Genomic DNA, 15,721 nt, shown 5'->3' with positions numbered 1-15,721 from the left:
TAGATGTGCTCACAATATTGTAACTTGTTCCTAAGTGATCATTTTCCCCACACTGCACCACTGCATCTGATCTTAGGGTTCTCCTATTTACTAATTTTCCCTTTTTGTTGTGGAGGAAGAGTCACCCATCTACAACAGCAAATAGCTCTATTTAAAAAATCCCTTTCTTTGTCTTTGTTTGAGTTCTGTATAACAGATGTTCAAGGTGTGTGAGTTCAGTAGAATTAGAATTTAAGATTAAATAAAATTTGTATTCCCATGTGTTTATAAAAACGAATGAGGAGGGTTTTTTTTTTTAATCTGGTAGAAAACAGCTAAAATAAAGGGAATAGTAGCTAAGGAGCACAAAACCCAGTGTAGTAGTTAAGAACATTTAATATATTTACAATAAAAACAAACTCAGTGCATTAAAAAACAAAAACAAATGCTGAAATGGCCACTGAAGGTCTGGTGTGTGTCTGCTACATTGACTGTGCTGACATCCCATCTTTTATGCAGAGTGACTGAGTAGGTATTGATAATTTCTTTGAATTGGAAGATGTGGGCACAAAGAAAAGCTTGTGTTTAAGCAGCTTACAGCTGTCTTGGACAAATACAGTGTTCTTGATAAATTTCAATCAGTTTTAGTAGAGCTCATTCTGCAGATACAGAGTGTCCAGTCACATGTTGATGTAAACTGATAAAAGAGAATGTTCTGTTTGTTGGTGTTGGACCTGACCTCTGCCTTTGATACTGTTGACCATCAGATTATCCTCGATACGCTGAAATACTGAGTGGATGTATCTGGGTCTGCTTTGAAGTGGTTTCCTTCATGTTTGTCTAAATTATCCTTTTCTGTGGCTGCTTCTAGTACAAGTCCTCTTCCAATTGTTTTACCTATGATATACCACAAGGTTCTGTTTTGGGGCTCTAACGATTTCTGTTATATCTGTTCCCTCTTCAGCAAATTTTGAGAACCTTTAAGGACATTTCTCATCATTGCTTCAGTACGCAGATGACATTCAGTTATGTATTTCTTTTAAATCCCAAGATGTTTATTAGCCTCAGGGCCCACATAGGTGCTTAGACCCTGTTAAACTTTGACTGGCTGACAACTTTCTCCAACTTAATAAAGAACAAAGTCAAAGTCTTTCTTTGTGCTTTGGACAGATTTCTGCCTAAGGTAATGAAAATGGAAACTCTGAACTGGAATTTGTTATTCATGTCTTTATTAAATCACATCTGGATTACTGTAGTTCATTATTCAATGGCCTAAACAAAATCTTGAAATATTTGCAGATTGTCTGATGAAGGTTTCTCATATGTCACACTGTTTCTGACTCAACTGTATTGGCTCCCCATTAAATTCAGAGTGCACATTAAGTAACCAACATTTAACTTTAAAAGAATGCAATAAGAAGACTCAAGTGCATGGCAAAAAGACAACCAAAGTAAACAACACAAGTGAAAACAACACAATTGAAACCAATGTGGATGGGGAGCAGGGAAAGGCACAATAGTAGGAATTAAAACCAAAATTTTCTACTGGACAGTAACCCTCAAAGTAAAACAGGACTTAACCAAAAAACTAATTACACTAACACATAAAGAATAACACCAAACATGAAGATAGACAAGGAACACAGAAAAAACAAACACTTGTTAGTGGAGAAAGGAGACAGGTGAAAAATATTATTAACAATGGCTCAGTTGCATTACATATCACGAGAAAACCGGACAGCAAGCCTGACTACACAATAACAAGACCCTGAAACTGGTTCAGTTACAGGAAATGCAGTAATGTTAGCTGTATCCCTCCTTACGTGCTAAACTATCTGCTGTCAAAAAATGTGGCCTCCACAGTTTTAGAAACAGCTAAAAAAGCTCCAGGCTTTTTAAGCAAGCAGATATTCAACAACCAAGCCACATTCACATTTTCATTTTCTATACTAATTTCAAAAAAGAATAATCTTTAAGAAGAAATGTAATACAGCTCAAATGATTTAATGAATATACATCAATTAGGAAAGTGTTCAAATAGAACCTGAAATTTAATTTGTTGTTCAAAACGGATTCATTGCTTAAAATTTGAAGCGCTTATCAGTGGGGGTTTTTTTTGTTATAGTAATATATCAAATGATTTTTGGTGGAAAAATTACATTGAAAATAGAGAAAATGCCAACTAAACAAAATGTGAAGAGCAGCAGAACTACCCAAGGAATTATACAGTTTATTAACTAAAGCTATTTAGAAAAGGTAAGTCTACAATTTTTTTAAACTGGATTTAGTTATAAAAATAATATGAATAGTATAAATATTGTTAAATATTGGCACTTATTCACATGCCTCATATATAAACAATAGCAGAGGTTTTGTACTGAACATTAGTCAGTTAAAAGGTAATTTCCAGAACCGCACTTCTCTAAACATTTGTTGATAAAGAGGAATCCAAATTACTTTGGGGGGTGAGCATTATGATGTTTTTGCCGTGTAACCACTGAAGAGCAGCCACCCTTCTGCAATTACTCGACAATAATTTAATCTGGGTGGTGATAGCTCCCTGACACATACATTGCCTGAACATGCCTTCACAGCAGTCAGGATGAAAAAAAATGCAGTGGGTTTGCCAAAAAGGATTAAATGACAGAACAGAATCAATGGGAATATACAGTTGTGGTCAAAAGCTAACATACACTCATTATGGTCATGAATGTCATGGTATTTTGATGCTTTTAAGGATTCCTTTGAACTGTTCTTTTTCCAGGGTGGAATGATTGTATAGAATACATCTTTAATGATATTACAAAACAAGAATTGGGTGCACAAGTTTGACTATATTTTGGCTTTTCATTGAGCCAAACATGGTCAAATATCTACATACAACCCCAAATACACTGCTCAAAAAATAATTAAGGAACACATCAGATTTTAATGGGAAAAAAGTCCATACTGATATGGACTGGGCAACATGTTAGGAATGAAAGGATGCTGCATCGTTTGATGGAAATGATAATTATCAATTATCATGCTTATCACTAACTTCTCATTCATGGTTAACTACAGCTGGCAGTTTCTCTTTCCCAGTATTAAAACACCAATAATTAGAACAATGGGAAAGTCCAAGAAATTCAGTGAAAGTCTAAGCAGGAGAACTGCCATTTTACAAAAGCTGGGGAGGTCTGCTGGAACCATTTCTAAACAACTGCAGATTCCACAGTCATAAGTTAAAAAAATGTATTTAAAATTGTTGGATGTTTCAGCGCTTTGCCTAGGTCTGGAAAAAAAAAATCGCTGGAAATCGTTGAAACAATAATTCCACTGTCCAGAGTTAAGTGAAGAGAATTTGACATTTTCATGGACTGAGAACGTGAAATAGGCCTTCCCACCAAAGAACACTATCAACTGTTAACCATGTTAGTGGTAGCATCATGCTCTGGGGCTCTTTTCTTGCCAGTGGTACTGGTACATTGCACAAAATAGGTGGAATAATGAAGAAGGACTACCTTCAGGCAACACTGGAGACATTGAGGACAGCTACAAGTACCTGGGAAATCCACAGGCAATTGGGAACAATAAATAGGCCATTAGGAAAGCCACAAGCACCAAATACCTGCAGAGAATATGCACTGCATGTACTAAGTCAGTTGAATGGGAAGAACAACATCAAAGTAGTCAACAGCCTTGGCCTGCTGGTTGTCAATTATCCCACTGGGATAATCAGCTGGCGAAAGGAGAACTTAGAAGGCACTGATATCACGACAAGGAAGCTCCTTGTCTCAATATCAGTTATATATTGAGACTTGGAGTGAAACCCCAACTCCAGCACCTTTAGGCTGTATGCGAAGCAGAAGAAATGTGGCAGAGAACTACTGATTGTCACAACCACTGCTCATGATGAAAGAACAAAGACTCACGTGTAAATCAGGAGAAGATGGCCACAACTGATGATGTACTAATGGAACACCATTACCAAATGGATCCAAGCTAGAAGGATAAAGACCACCCACAGGGCCAAGTGTATGTTTGGACACACCTTCTCAGTTAAAGATTTTTCTTTATTTTCATGTCTATTTACATTGTAGATTCTCACTGAAGGCATCAAAACTATGAATAAACACATATGGAATTATGATTATTTGATTACTTCTTTGCACACTCTTGGCACTCTGAGCTTAATGAGGTAGTCACCTGAAATGGTTTTCCTATAGTCTTGAAGGAGTTCCCAGAGATGCTGAGCACTTGTTGGCTCTTTTGCCTTCACTCTGCGGTCCATCTTATCCCAAACCATCTTGTAATTAAGCCAGTTTCATCTTAGTGCTTGATGGTCTTTGTGACTGCACTTGGGGACGCGTTTAAAGCTTTTCTGGACTGACTGACCTTCAGTCCTTAAAGTAATGATGGGCTGTCATTTCTCTTTACTTAGCTGATTGGTTCTTGCCATAATATCAATTCTAACAGTTGTCAAATAGGGCTGTCAGCTGTATACCAACCTGACTTCTGCACAACACATCTGATGGTCCCAACTCCATTAAGAGGGAAAGAAATTTCACAGATGAACCCTGACAAGGCACACCTGTGAAGTGAAAACCATTTCAGGTGGTATAAGTAACTGAACTACTTCATTCATGATGCAAATTTGTGCAAGAATCACTGAGAAAATGGAGAATATCTGTGTCCATCTCACCCAATACCTTGTACCCTCTTCTGGCACACCAACTCTGTGCATATCCTCCTTCACCATATCCATGAATCTGTTTATACCTTTTTCCTCTAAACACAGCTCAATATACCTTTGCCTAGTCTATCAGCTAGCCCTCTTCTGCGCATGTCCAAACCATCCCACTCTTGCTTCTGAGCAGTTTAGAGGCAAGAATTTGAATTTTTCAACTAATCGAACTACAGATCACAATTTAATCTGCAAACTTCATATTCCACCAAGACTTCTGCCTGAACTAATTTGTCAACCTATTCTTCACCAGTGCAAACAAGAACGAGCTATGAGTCAATTCCTGATGTAACCCTATCTTAACCTACCTCTAACAACTCTTTTCTACACATTTATGGAATGGTTCATCAGCTTTTCCCCTCTGTAGTTACTGCAGCTCTGCACATCACCCTAGTTCTTGAAACTCTATACCAGTACACGTCTTCATTCCTCATACATCCACTTCTTACTTCTGTTACAAAATGTGGTTCAAATGATACTATCCTCTCTTCTATACATCGCCATACCTTTGCAGGTAACTGCTTTTCCAGTCTTCATCCTCTTCACATCCTCTTTACCTTACTTCCTCATTATTAAGCCTCCGCACTTCTTTATTCACTAACTTTCCTGTCCTAATCTCTCTCCCATTTTCTTAATTCATTAGTTCCTCAAAGTACTCTGTCTATTGTCTCAACAGGCTCTTTCCATTTGTTAGTACATCTTCATCTCTATCCTTAATCACCCTGACCCATTGCATATCCTTTCCAGCTCAATCTCTCTGACCAGTCAATCAGTGTAAGTCTTCTTCTTCTCCCTCTTTCAGACTATCCAACTTTTTCTTTGCCAGGCACTTCCCTTGGATACTTACCTGTACTTCATCATTTCACCACCAAGTCTCCTTTTCATCCTTCCTCTGCCAGTGTTTTCTTGGTAGTTTCTTGGTAGTTTACCACTTCAGTTGTGCTTTCCCAGGCATCTGGGATTATCACCCAAAGCCTATCTCAAAACTCTTTGAAGTCACTACTACATTCATTTTTCTTTAAATTCACCATTTAATCCTCTATCTTCATTCATTTCCTCCTCCTGATTTCCAAAGTCATCCTACAGATCACATCCTACTTGTTGCTGCCTAGCTGCACTCTCCTGTCTTTCAAATGGCACCTTCTGCATAAGGTTTCTACATATAAGAGTGTAGAAAGTTTCCAACTTTCTACACTCTTATATGTCACCCTATGTTCCTCCTTCTTTTTGAAGTACATTTTCACAACAGCTATTTCCAACATTTTGCTAAAATCCCCATCCGTCTGTCCTTCTGCATTTCTCTCATTAACACCATACTTACCCAGCATCTCCTCATCGCCTTTGTTCCCTCCATCTACATGTTCACTGAAGTGTGCTTCAGTGATCACTCTCTACCCCTTGGAGAGACACTCTTCACAACATTCACTTCACTCCAGAATTCCTTTGTCTCTTCTAACTGACGTTCAACTTGCCATATGCACTGACAACATTCAATATCGCTGCTTTGATATCCAGCTTCAAACTCATGTTGCCACTTGGCATTCCTTTCACCTCAATAGGATTCTTCACATAGACTTCCTTCAAGATTACCCCCACCCCATTTCTCTTCCTGTCTACACCATCATAGCACAACTTGAATCCACCTCCAGTGTTCCAGGCCTTGGTTACCTTTCACCTTGGTCTCCTGCCCACACAATACATCTAAGTTTCTTCTTTCTATCATATCAGCCAACCCTCACTCTTTAACCAGTCATAGTCCTTAAATCTCACCTACGAGGTCGTACTCTCAGCCCCAAATTCATGCCTTTCCTTCTCTCTGTATGCCTCAGAAAATGACTTCTCCTTCTCTGTGGTTGTTGGTGATTGAGTTGGTTGTTGCCAACCTGGGTCTTGACTGATCCATATGCAAATCGCATTCATTATAATCTGCATGTTTGATTTTATGTTGTATGTCTTTCCTGACTCAACCCTCCCATTTGGGACTGGCAGGGGTACACTGGCTTATGACTGATTCAAGGATAAAAAATAAATAAATAAATAAAAACTGACTTGCACAACGCATTTTTATCCTATGGAATCACAGGACTCAGCCAGCAGTTTTCTCAAATGCTGGCTGCAGCACACCATAATACACAAGGCATCTTTTAGCACTAGATCCCTGATGTGCTAGACTAGGCGAAATTGGGCACTGAGTGAGAGTTGTTCTAGTTTAGATAACTGCATGGTCCACATTAAGATGTCGAAGTGGTGGTGGTGGTATAGGTATAGGTGTTTGCAAGAATATCAGTCATCAGACCATGGTTCATTTCCTATTAGGCATTCTGCCCCCACTATCATAACAGTAACCGTCCATGCAGGGAGTGACAGACTTGTTATGTTACTCAAAGCCTAAGAACATGAGGTTTGACAAAGGTGCATTAGTTGACACCTCAGGAATGAGAATAGGCTGAACTTGAAGCACAAACCACTTTACATGCAATCTTGTTTGTGATAATCCCAAAGGCTTATGGTTTCTACCTCCTTTGTCCATCTTGACAACCCAGATTAAGGTGTCCATATCACTGTGCAACTGTGTGCAAACAGCAAATACATCTCTTTAAACATAAAATCTCATTCTACTGCATGTCTCACAGTGGATTAAATAAATGCTGCCATAAAAACTTGTAAACTTCTGTAACAGTAAAGAAAAAAGTGTGCTGCAGTGTGCAGTGTTTTTTTCATCAGATAAGCCAACCCCAAGGATGTGTTACTCAAGCTAACCTTCCTGGATTGTATTTCATCTTCTCGCCAGTCACTGAAACAACATGCCCCTACCAGTGCAGCCCCTGCCTTTAATACAGAGCCATTTTCTGTCTGAGCACCAGTGATAAATAGATACACTCACTCTTTAGAGAGAGTCAGGCAAGCAGGAAAAGAGCAAGTCCTTAACCAAATGATTCACCCACTTCAGTCTTCAAAGAAAGGCTACGATAAAGAGAGAAAAAGAGAGAGACAGGAAAAATGACCACACCTGTTGTCCGTTTTGGTGACTCAGCCCCCTCAGACGGTAAATTGACTCACCGCCAGCTCGATTATCACTGTCTCAGTCTGCTGCATGTGTCAGGGCCTTCGACAGGAAACACAGACAAAAACAGGAGCTGCGTATTGGGCTAGGAGACTTCCAGTAAACAACCAGCATGTCACTGGCAGATTTTTATTTATAAGCCACTGTGACAAATTTCTTTCATATCTTTTATTTCACAGAGCTCATTTTCCAGTCCCAGTTTTAGATGCCAAGACACAATTATACTGTCAATTGCTGTTATACTAAGAGAGATGGTAGAAAAAAAGCTTTATGATTTAGGTTGCATCTTGTTGCAAGAGAGTTTGTAGAGGGAAGTTAAATTAAGAGCTCAAAGCACTTCTCAGCTCATGCAAATAGCTTCTTTAATAATCTTCCATGTGTGTATGCCATTTTGTCTTTCTTAATACTGACAAATGTTTTGTGACTATATTTGGGCTTTCCCAAATTGCCACCTGGCTTTTTAATGTTAATGTCTGTGTGCTGGGTGTTGTGTTGTTACTTTTGAAACTTGCAGCCATTTTGATAACTGGTTTGGGAATTATTTCATAATAAAAATATATGAACTCATTGAACACTTACAGATCCTTAATTTTCAGTCCACTTTAGGTCAGACAATGAAAACATTCACGCAATAGCACTCGTTCTCTAAAATACACAGTCAGCTGCCTGATATTTGTTTGATTGATTGTTAGCACTGTTGCCTCACAGCAAGATGGTCCTGAGTTCAATTCCACCATCAGGCCGGGTCTTTCTATTTGGAGTTTGCATGTTCTCCCTGTGTTTGCGTGGGTTATCTCCGGGTACTCTGGCTTCCTCCCACAGTCCAAAGACATGGAGTTAGTGGGGATAGGTTAATTGGAAACTCTAAATTGCCCTTAGGTGTGAATGCAGGAGTGAATGTGAGTGCGAGTGGTTGTCTGTGTCTATATGTTAGCCCTGTGACAGACTGGCGACCTGTCCAGGGTGTACCCTGCCTCTCGCCCTAAGGCAACTGGGATAGGCTCTAGGATAGTTATGGCAGCAACACCACTAAGGTTTAATTTGAATTCTTTAAAGCTTATTGTCTTTATGCAGATTATTTGTACTGTTATAACAGTACAAACAAATTAAAAATTTTCTTAAAGCGATTTGAGTCAAATTGCTTTACTCTTTCCATTCATACGACATGATTTAGTCCCATCTCTGTGCAGCCTTGCCGCTAGTCTTCAGCAGGGGGCAGCAGAGGCCCTACACACTTTTTAACATGGCACATCTTGTTTATTGGCTGGACAGTGATGCTCTGTAATCCTATCAGATTTGATTTAATTAGATGGATAGACTGACCTGGTTTTAGTTTATTATCTAATTTAAGTTGCTTTTCAGCGTCAGTATGACACAAAGGATAGTGAGACTGTTTAATTGAATACAGTCCCATATCATCTCATGGTAAACATGTTAAAAATCTGTTTACACAAATTACAATGAAAGGGGCACTCCTTTGGGGTGTTTGAGGTATTGAAATTTTGTATATTTCCTTTTTTACTTTACCTTGATTATCTATTATAAATTAAGATAGTTTCTCTAATTTGGCTGACATGACCCATTATTAAGTTAGCTATGATCTCATCTACAAATACATCTTCAGTGCCATTTTCTATCAAGAAGTAGAAAACTTAAATAATTCAACATTTCCAGGATTTTACCACCTGTTTTCCATTTCAGAGCTTTGGAAAAATGCTGCCTCCTGCTCTGTTCATCTCACTGCTCATATTCACAGCAAACTGTAACATGTTTTAATCTATACATTTTTCGCTGTATTTTTTTCCTCCTTCAGTTTTTTTCCCTCTGTACATATTGAGCAATGTATTTTGGGTGATTAAGTTTTTTCTGTCTACACGATTAGGGCTTTGGGGAGTCCAGCTGGGCAATAAAACCACTTTAACATGCAGCTATAAACTTCAGCAGGCGTAATTAGACGCAGTTGACTCAGATGAGACATGCTGTTACAGTCTAGCCTCATTGGTCCCTGGGGCCTGTCAGTCATGGGGGCTGACGTAATGCTGTCTGGCTCTGTCGATCTGCTGCAACACTAATATTCAACATTTTGAATCAGTTCTTATTGGACTTTTGGAATGATGAATATTATAAAGGTTATATATATATGTGTGTGTGTGTGTGTGTGTGTGTATATGGAGGCACATGCAGTTATATTCCTAATGGGATTTTGCCTGCATGTCAGTTAGGTGAGCTCAAATTTTGGCAACACAGTGTTTAAAAAACAGCTTTAAATGGTGTGGGTTTGTGTATTTGTCATTTACAGCTTTACTGAAGTTCATTTTACCCATATTTTGCCTCTTTCATTAGCGAGAGCAACAGAATGAGGGTAGAAAAACAAGCAGACACAAGAAAGGCTGGAAAGCTGCTGCAGAATCTTTTAAATTTCAGCTGCTGTGGTTTGACATTGAGGGCTAACTCGCTGCTTTTAAAATGAAGTTTGTCCTACAATCACACACTATCTAAAAAAGCTGCAAAAAAAAGACAGAAATAATGGATAATGAATATTCCTCCTTTTATCTGTTATTGAAATTACTATATCATATCATGTTTATTTTAATAACATGCATGGAAAACTGTTATTTATCCAAAATTACATTTCTTGAGGCATCAGCTGATGAAGTTAAAAGTGGATATGTAAGTGATTAGGTCTGTTATAAATCCTCAAAATGTGCTTATGATTCTTTTAAAATTAAAGGGCAGGTTTTCATATCGAAATGCTTATATTGCTGGTAACTGTAATACTTGTATCTTTTTTTTTTTTTTTTTTACAAAGTTCTGCTGTAAACACTGAATGTAAACTGTATAAACTGAGGATTTACTCTGTTCATTTAAACCAGTTTACTGATCTATCCTCAGTCATTTACTTAGTCATTTAGCTTCAGTTCATATCCACATGTAAGTTACCTGCTACTGTATGTCACACCTGTGAAAGGCATTAATCACGTCTTGACACATCACGTCTTACTCGACATAAGGCAGTTTTACCTTCATTTAACTTTAGATCAGTTTAAAATAAGGATAACAAGACAACACAGGTATATGGCAGTGGAATCAATTTCAAGGAGATTTCAACTGCATCACAGTCTTCATCAGTGGATAATTCACAGACTACCATGTATGCTAAGTGGGGCTTTAGTCACGTATCGACACATATTTAAGTCTGTTAAAAACTCTGGTAATTGGACTTCAAGTTGTTTGTTTTTGTCAGTGTGCATTGAATTTTACATTCTGTGAATTTGCAAGCACAAATCAGTAATTCAGTAGGACAAATTATGCAACTTCAGTAGCTGGAATAATTGGCACTCTGCTTATTATCTGTGACCATAAATTGGTGCACGGTTTTAGAATTGTGTCACTTGACTCAGGGGACGCATGCTGCACACATCCGAGAGCACAAATTAGTCATTTGTACACATGATTTAATTCAAAAGCAGAAATGATGTAATCTGGGAGCACAAATGTGTATGCACAGTCCTCAAGAATAAATATTAAGTAATTTGCTGGTACATTTTTTAAACATATTGCACATATTTGTAAGGCAGGTTTATCTGTATTGCTCCATTCAGACACAAAGCCATTAAAAGTTCTTTGCAGAGGCAAATAATAAAAAACCCGCAACAAAAACAGAAAACTGCAGAAAAAAAATAAAAAAGTTCAGATGATAGCAGACATGATCCTATTCTCATTTATTCCCAAATGGTAAAGTTTTTAACTCCCAGTTTTCTCAGGTGTTCTGGAAGTTTATTCCACTGCCGAGCAGTATGAAAACTAGAAGCAGCTTCGCTTTTGTTTTGTTTTGATGCTAGGATCCTGATGGCAAGAGGGTTCAAGAAACATAACATCATCTAAGGCACAAGCAAAATCAAGATGCATCTGGGCCTGAGTCCATTTAGTGCTCTGTAAACTAGTAACCGGATTTTAAAATCTAGCCTTTGAAATGCAGAAAGCTGTGTGGTGATTTATGGAGCACAGACTAGACTAATATGTTCTACTTATTTGGTGTTAGTGAGGACTCAGGCTGCTGTATTTGCATGCAAGAGCACCCAATAGTCTAACCTGCTGAGAATGAAAACCTTGGAAATGTTTTCTGCATAGTTTTAGTAGCAACATTTCTTCCTTGATACCTGCACTTCCATAATGAAAAATGAAAGAAAGAAAAAAAGGTTCCATGCAACATTATTTAAGTGACCAACCTATGTGACTAAAAGTTATTTTGAATGGCTGTCTTCTTGTTTTTCCTCATATATAAGTCAGTGTTCTTAATCAAAGCAGTTTAAAATATGAACAAAATCACATTTATTTAGACAATCACCTTGGTCTGTTAGTTTCTGCTCATTGTCATAATGAAATTTAGATGAACGAGTGACTGTGTAATATTTTAATGAAGAACAAATTACAATGAATCCATCACAGTCAAGCTGTTTTCTCTTTTTTATCCTTTGTTTCTGCTGTGAGTCTGATTTAAGAAAAAATAAGTCTTGCAGATATTTTTTATACTCAAGATTGTTGCAGCTGTGTATGTCAAATTACTGCTTGGGCAACTCTAACAAATGACAATAAAAGCAAAGCATATAATGCTGAAAAATCACAACTTTAATTTACATAGCGTACATACATTTCCATTATCTTAATATTTAAAAGAAAAAAGTTGCACAAGAAGTCGACATATACACGGTGGGAAACATCTTTATGATTAAAAATCATGACAATGACGCGCATAAATGTACAAAATAGAACCCCTTGGTACATTTAGACCACATAAAATGACAATAAAATGGATCAGTAAAAAAAAAAGATATTTATGATTACAGTATTAATAATATGAAATAAGGGTCATGTGATTCTGCAAGGTTTGCCTCTCTGAGGGAGGCAAATGTGTGATCTTTGCTTTATCTGTGGTTTCCTCCCTGCCTGTACGACCTGGCAGATGAGCCAGAGCGAGGGAGAGAGCGAGGGAGAGCGAGAGAAATCCCTAGAGACAGACTGAGAGAGAGAGAGAGAGAGAGAGAGAGAGAGAGGGGGGGGGACAGACAGGACCAGACAGACTCCCTCAGCAGTTTAGTCGCCGGTCACTCGGCGCAAAACGCGGATCCTCTAAAGCTGATTTGTTGTAAGGGACTGAAAGTAGCTCAAGTACATTTTTACAACATTGAAACTACATTTAAAGGCTGCAGCGATACTTCAGCGGCACGCAGATAGATAGATAGATAGATAGATAGATAGATAGATAGATAGATAGATAGATAGATAGATAGATAGATAGATAGATAGATAGATAGATAGATAGATAGATAGATAGATTTTCGTGGAAGAGGAGGAGAAACCTCAGAGAGGAGGAGGAGAGAACCGAGACAGGAGGAGGACCGGAGGGAAAGGAGAGAAGATTGGAGAGAGAGCAGAGAAAAAAGGAGGATTTTTTGGAGGGGAGTTTGTTGTGAGATTTTTATTTTATTTTTTTTAGTCTCCTCTCTCTCTTCCGGTCGCCTCTCCTCCTCCACTCGTCCTCTCTGTCACGGAGTATTTATGTCTGATTTTAGGAGCATTTAAATGTTAAACTTGATGGGTGTTTTAAACGCCACCGCCGCCAATGTCTCCTGTACTTGTAACTGCAAGCGCTACACCTCCCTCCAGAGCATGGAAATCAGTGAGTAATGACTTTTTTCTGCCTCTACCTCGCTCACTTTTTCCTTTCAAGTGTCTTAAAAATGCGTCTGTGAAGCTTCGCTGCAGGTACTCGGAAGAGTTTCTGTTTCCCTCTGCTCTTTCCACATTATTTCTTTTATTTAAACGACTGGAGTTAAGTCTTTCGTTCTGAGTCAGTTTAGAATCTGCTGTTAGTTTTAATATGTGTCATGGTACTCCCTGCAATTATTAACTGTGGTGAATATTACGTTACCCTTTCTCCTTTTCTAACGTTTGTGATTAATAACGCCTCATTTTGAAGTTAAACCAAAAACCGCAAGCTTCCCCATCTCTTCCTGAAGACTCGGAATGAAAAAGCTCTTCTGTTTGGTTTAATTTATATCACATCATGGCTGTTTCGAGCTGTTTTCTTCGCCATGTCAGCTAACTTTGACAGTTTGGGGTTGCTGTGTTTTTTTTGGTCGACTTTCTGAGCCGTTGGCGTTTTCTGTCTGCTTTTGAACTTAACGCTCAGCTGACTTGGGTTTCAGAGAAAACCTGCTCCTTCATTTTGGATTTTGACGGTGAAAGTAAGACTTAAAGTGCGACGAGACTGTCAGGACGTTACGTTGGGGGGACACTGAAAGCTGATGTCTTAGGAATACCTGGGTTTGATCGGTGACAAAGCAGGGGAGTTGGAAGTTTTGTCGTCGCTTCGTCATTCGAGCAAAGCCAGACGGCTGTCTAGCCGCCCGTCTGCGTGCGCGCGCGCGCGTGTGAGAGTGCGCGCGCGTGTGTTTATGTGTGTGGCCGTATCCGGGAAATCCCTGTGTTCCACTGCGTGTGTTTATATTGGCGTATACTTTGTGTCGGAATCTTTGTGTGCTGTTTGGTCTAGCAAGACAGTAAAGCAGCAGCGGTCCCTGTCTGTGTAGATATATATAAAATGTGTTCTTACTATTGCGTCGTAATATTGGAGTTATTAATGACTTAACTGCCCTGTCCATGGGACCCTTCGCCTAGCTGGATCTGACTCCCTGATTCATGTTTGACGACGGTGATTTAGGTCTTTTTAGCTGAGTAAAACTCACAGTCCCAGTATATTTAAATAAAATAAATCGCAGACATGATAATACTGGATCATAGTTCCTGATGCATGAGTATGTCTCTCAGTTTAATTTTGCAGCTGTATCTATGATGATACAAAAGAATATACTAGTAGATCTATAGTTTTTAAATCTTCAAAATATGTAACTAAACCTTTAAAAGAAATGCCATGGATCACAAAGTACAGTATTTGCACAGAAAATATAGAGTACACTGTAGTGCAATCTGTGCTTCATTAAAGTACTTGAGTGAAGTTATGGGGTTCTTTTCCAGCTGGGGACACCTACTATTAAAACTGCAAACAATCATAATGTTGTGAGGTCATTTAAGACATGAAAGCTGTGTGTGTGTGCATGTGTGTGTCACTCAGACAGCTTCAGACGCAGTTTAGGTTGTTGAAGAAGACAGTGCACACACGCAAACAATTTAAGCCTATTGAGGTTTTTTAATGTGACGTCATGCACATGTTGCTCGATATTGGTCTGTCATATTGGATGTGATCCAACTGTCAGTTGCTGAGGGAAAATGTTTTTTTCCCAAGTGGATGGCATTGGTTCTTGGAGGTTTCTGGCTCTCACTAGGTGAAAGTGGTAGCTAAGAAGGCTGGGAATACTGATTTTTCCCTCACGACCAGTGATTACCAGATAGTCATGGACCAATCACCAAGTCTGTATTGGGTGTTATTTACTTACCCTTACCCTATATTATCACAATGATTGATACAAGTAAAGCAATATATCTCTCTTAATCATGTTTGAGGTTCCAGCAGCAGTTTCAGATAGATGGCCTTTTCCTTTTCCACAGCACCTTTAATGTCTTTTGTTTCACCACCTATCCAAATCTTGTCATGTATGACGAATTAAACATTTAAGATCTAGGGCAAACAAATCTTTGCAGTTTTGCAGGTTTAAACAAGCAAGCTACTCACAGAGCGCTTATCTCCACCAAGGTCAGTTTCAAAGAAAATGTTCTGCATCTGTACCAAAACCGAACAGCCTCCATCTTTGCTCATGTTCCACCTCTCCATCAGGTTTCATCAAATTCGGCTTGTGTAATCCTGCTGACACACACACAGAAGCCACAGACAACATCTGCATCAACAGACAATAAAAACGAGTTACAGTGAAGAACCAGACAAAGTATAAATCACATCAGTGAAATGGTTATTGATGAAATGATTAAGCATT

At 38.6% G+C, this 15,721-nt stretch overlaps 1 protein-coding gene across 1 annotated transcript in view; it reads left to right on the top strand.

Annotated features, from left to right (window-relative positions):
• Positions 1 to 13,210: 13,210 nt before the first annotated feature.
• Positions 13,211 to 15,721, top strand: part of pmepa1 (prostate transmembrane protein, androgen induced 1) — a 40,407-nt gene continuing 37,896 nt past the window's right edge. The window contains exon 1 of the mRNA XM_040003915.1: positions 13,211 to 13,449. Coding sequence (XP_039859849.1) covers positions 13,353 to 13,449 — 97 coding nt within the window. The 5' untranslated portion in view covers positions 13,211 to 13,352. The remainder of the gene's footprint in view (positions 13,450 to 15,721) is intronic.

Source organism: Simochromis diagramma, unplaced genomic scaffold, assembly GCF_900408965.1.
Source record: "Simochromis diagramma unplaced genomic scaffold, fSimDia1.1 OVJJ01000320.1, whole genome shotgun sequence".
In the NCBI taxonomy this organism is placed as follows: domain Eukaryota; kingdom Metazoa; phylum Chordata; class Actinopteri; order Cichliformes; family Cichlidae; genus Simochromis; species Simochromis diagramma.
The sequence above is the reverse complement of the archived record's forward strand: the minus strand, read 5'-3'. Positions and strand labels throughout refer to the sequence as shown.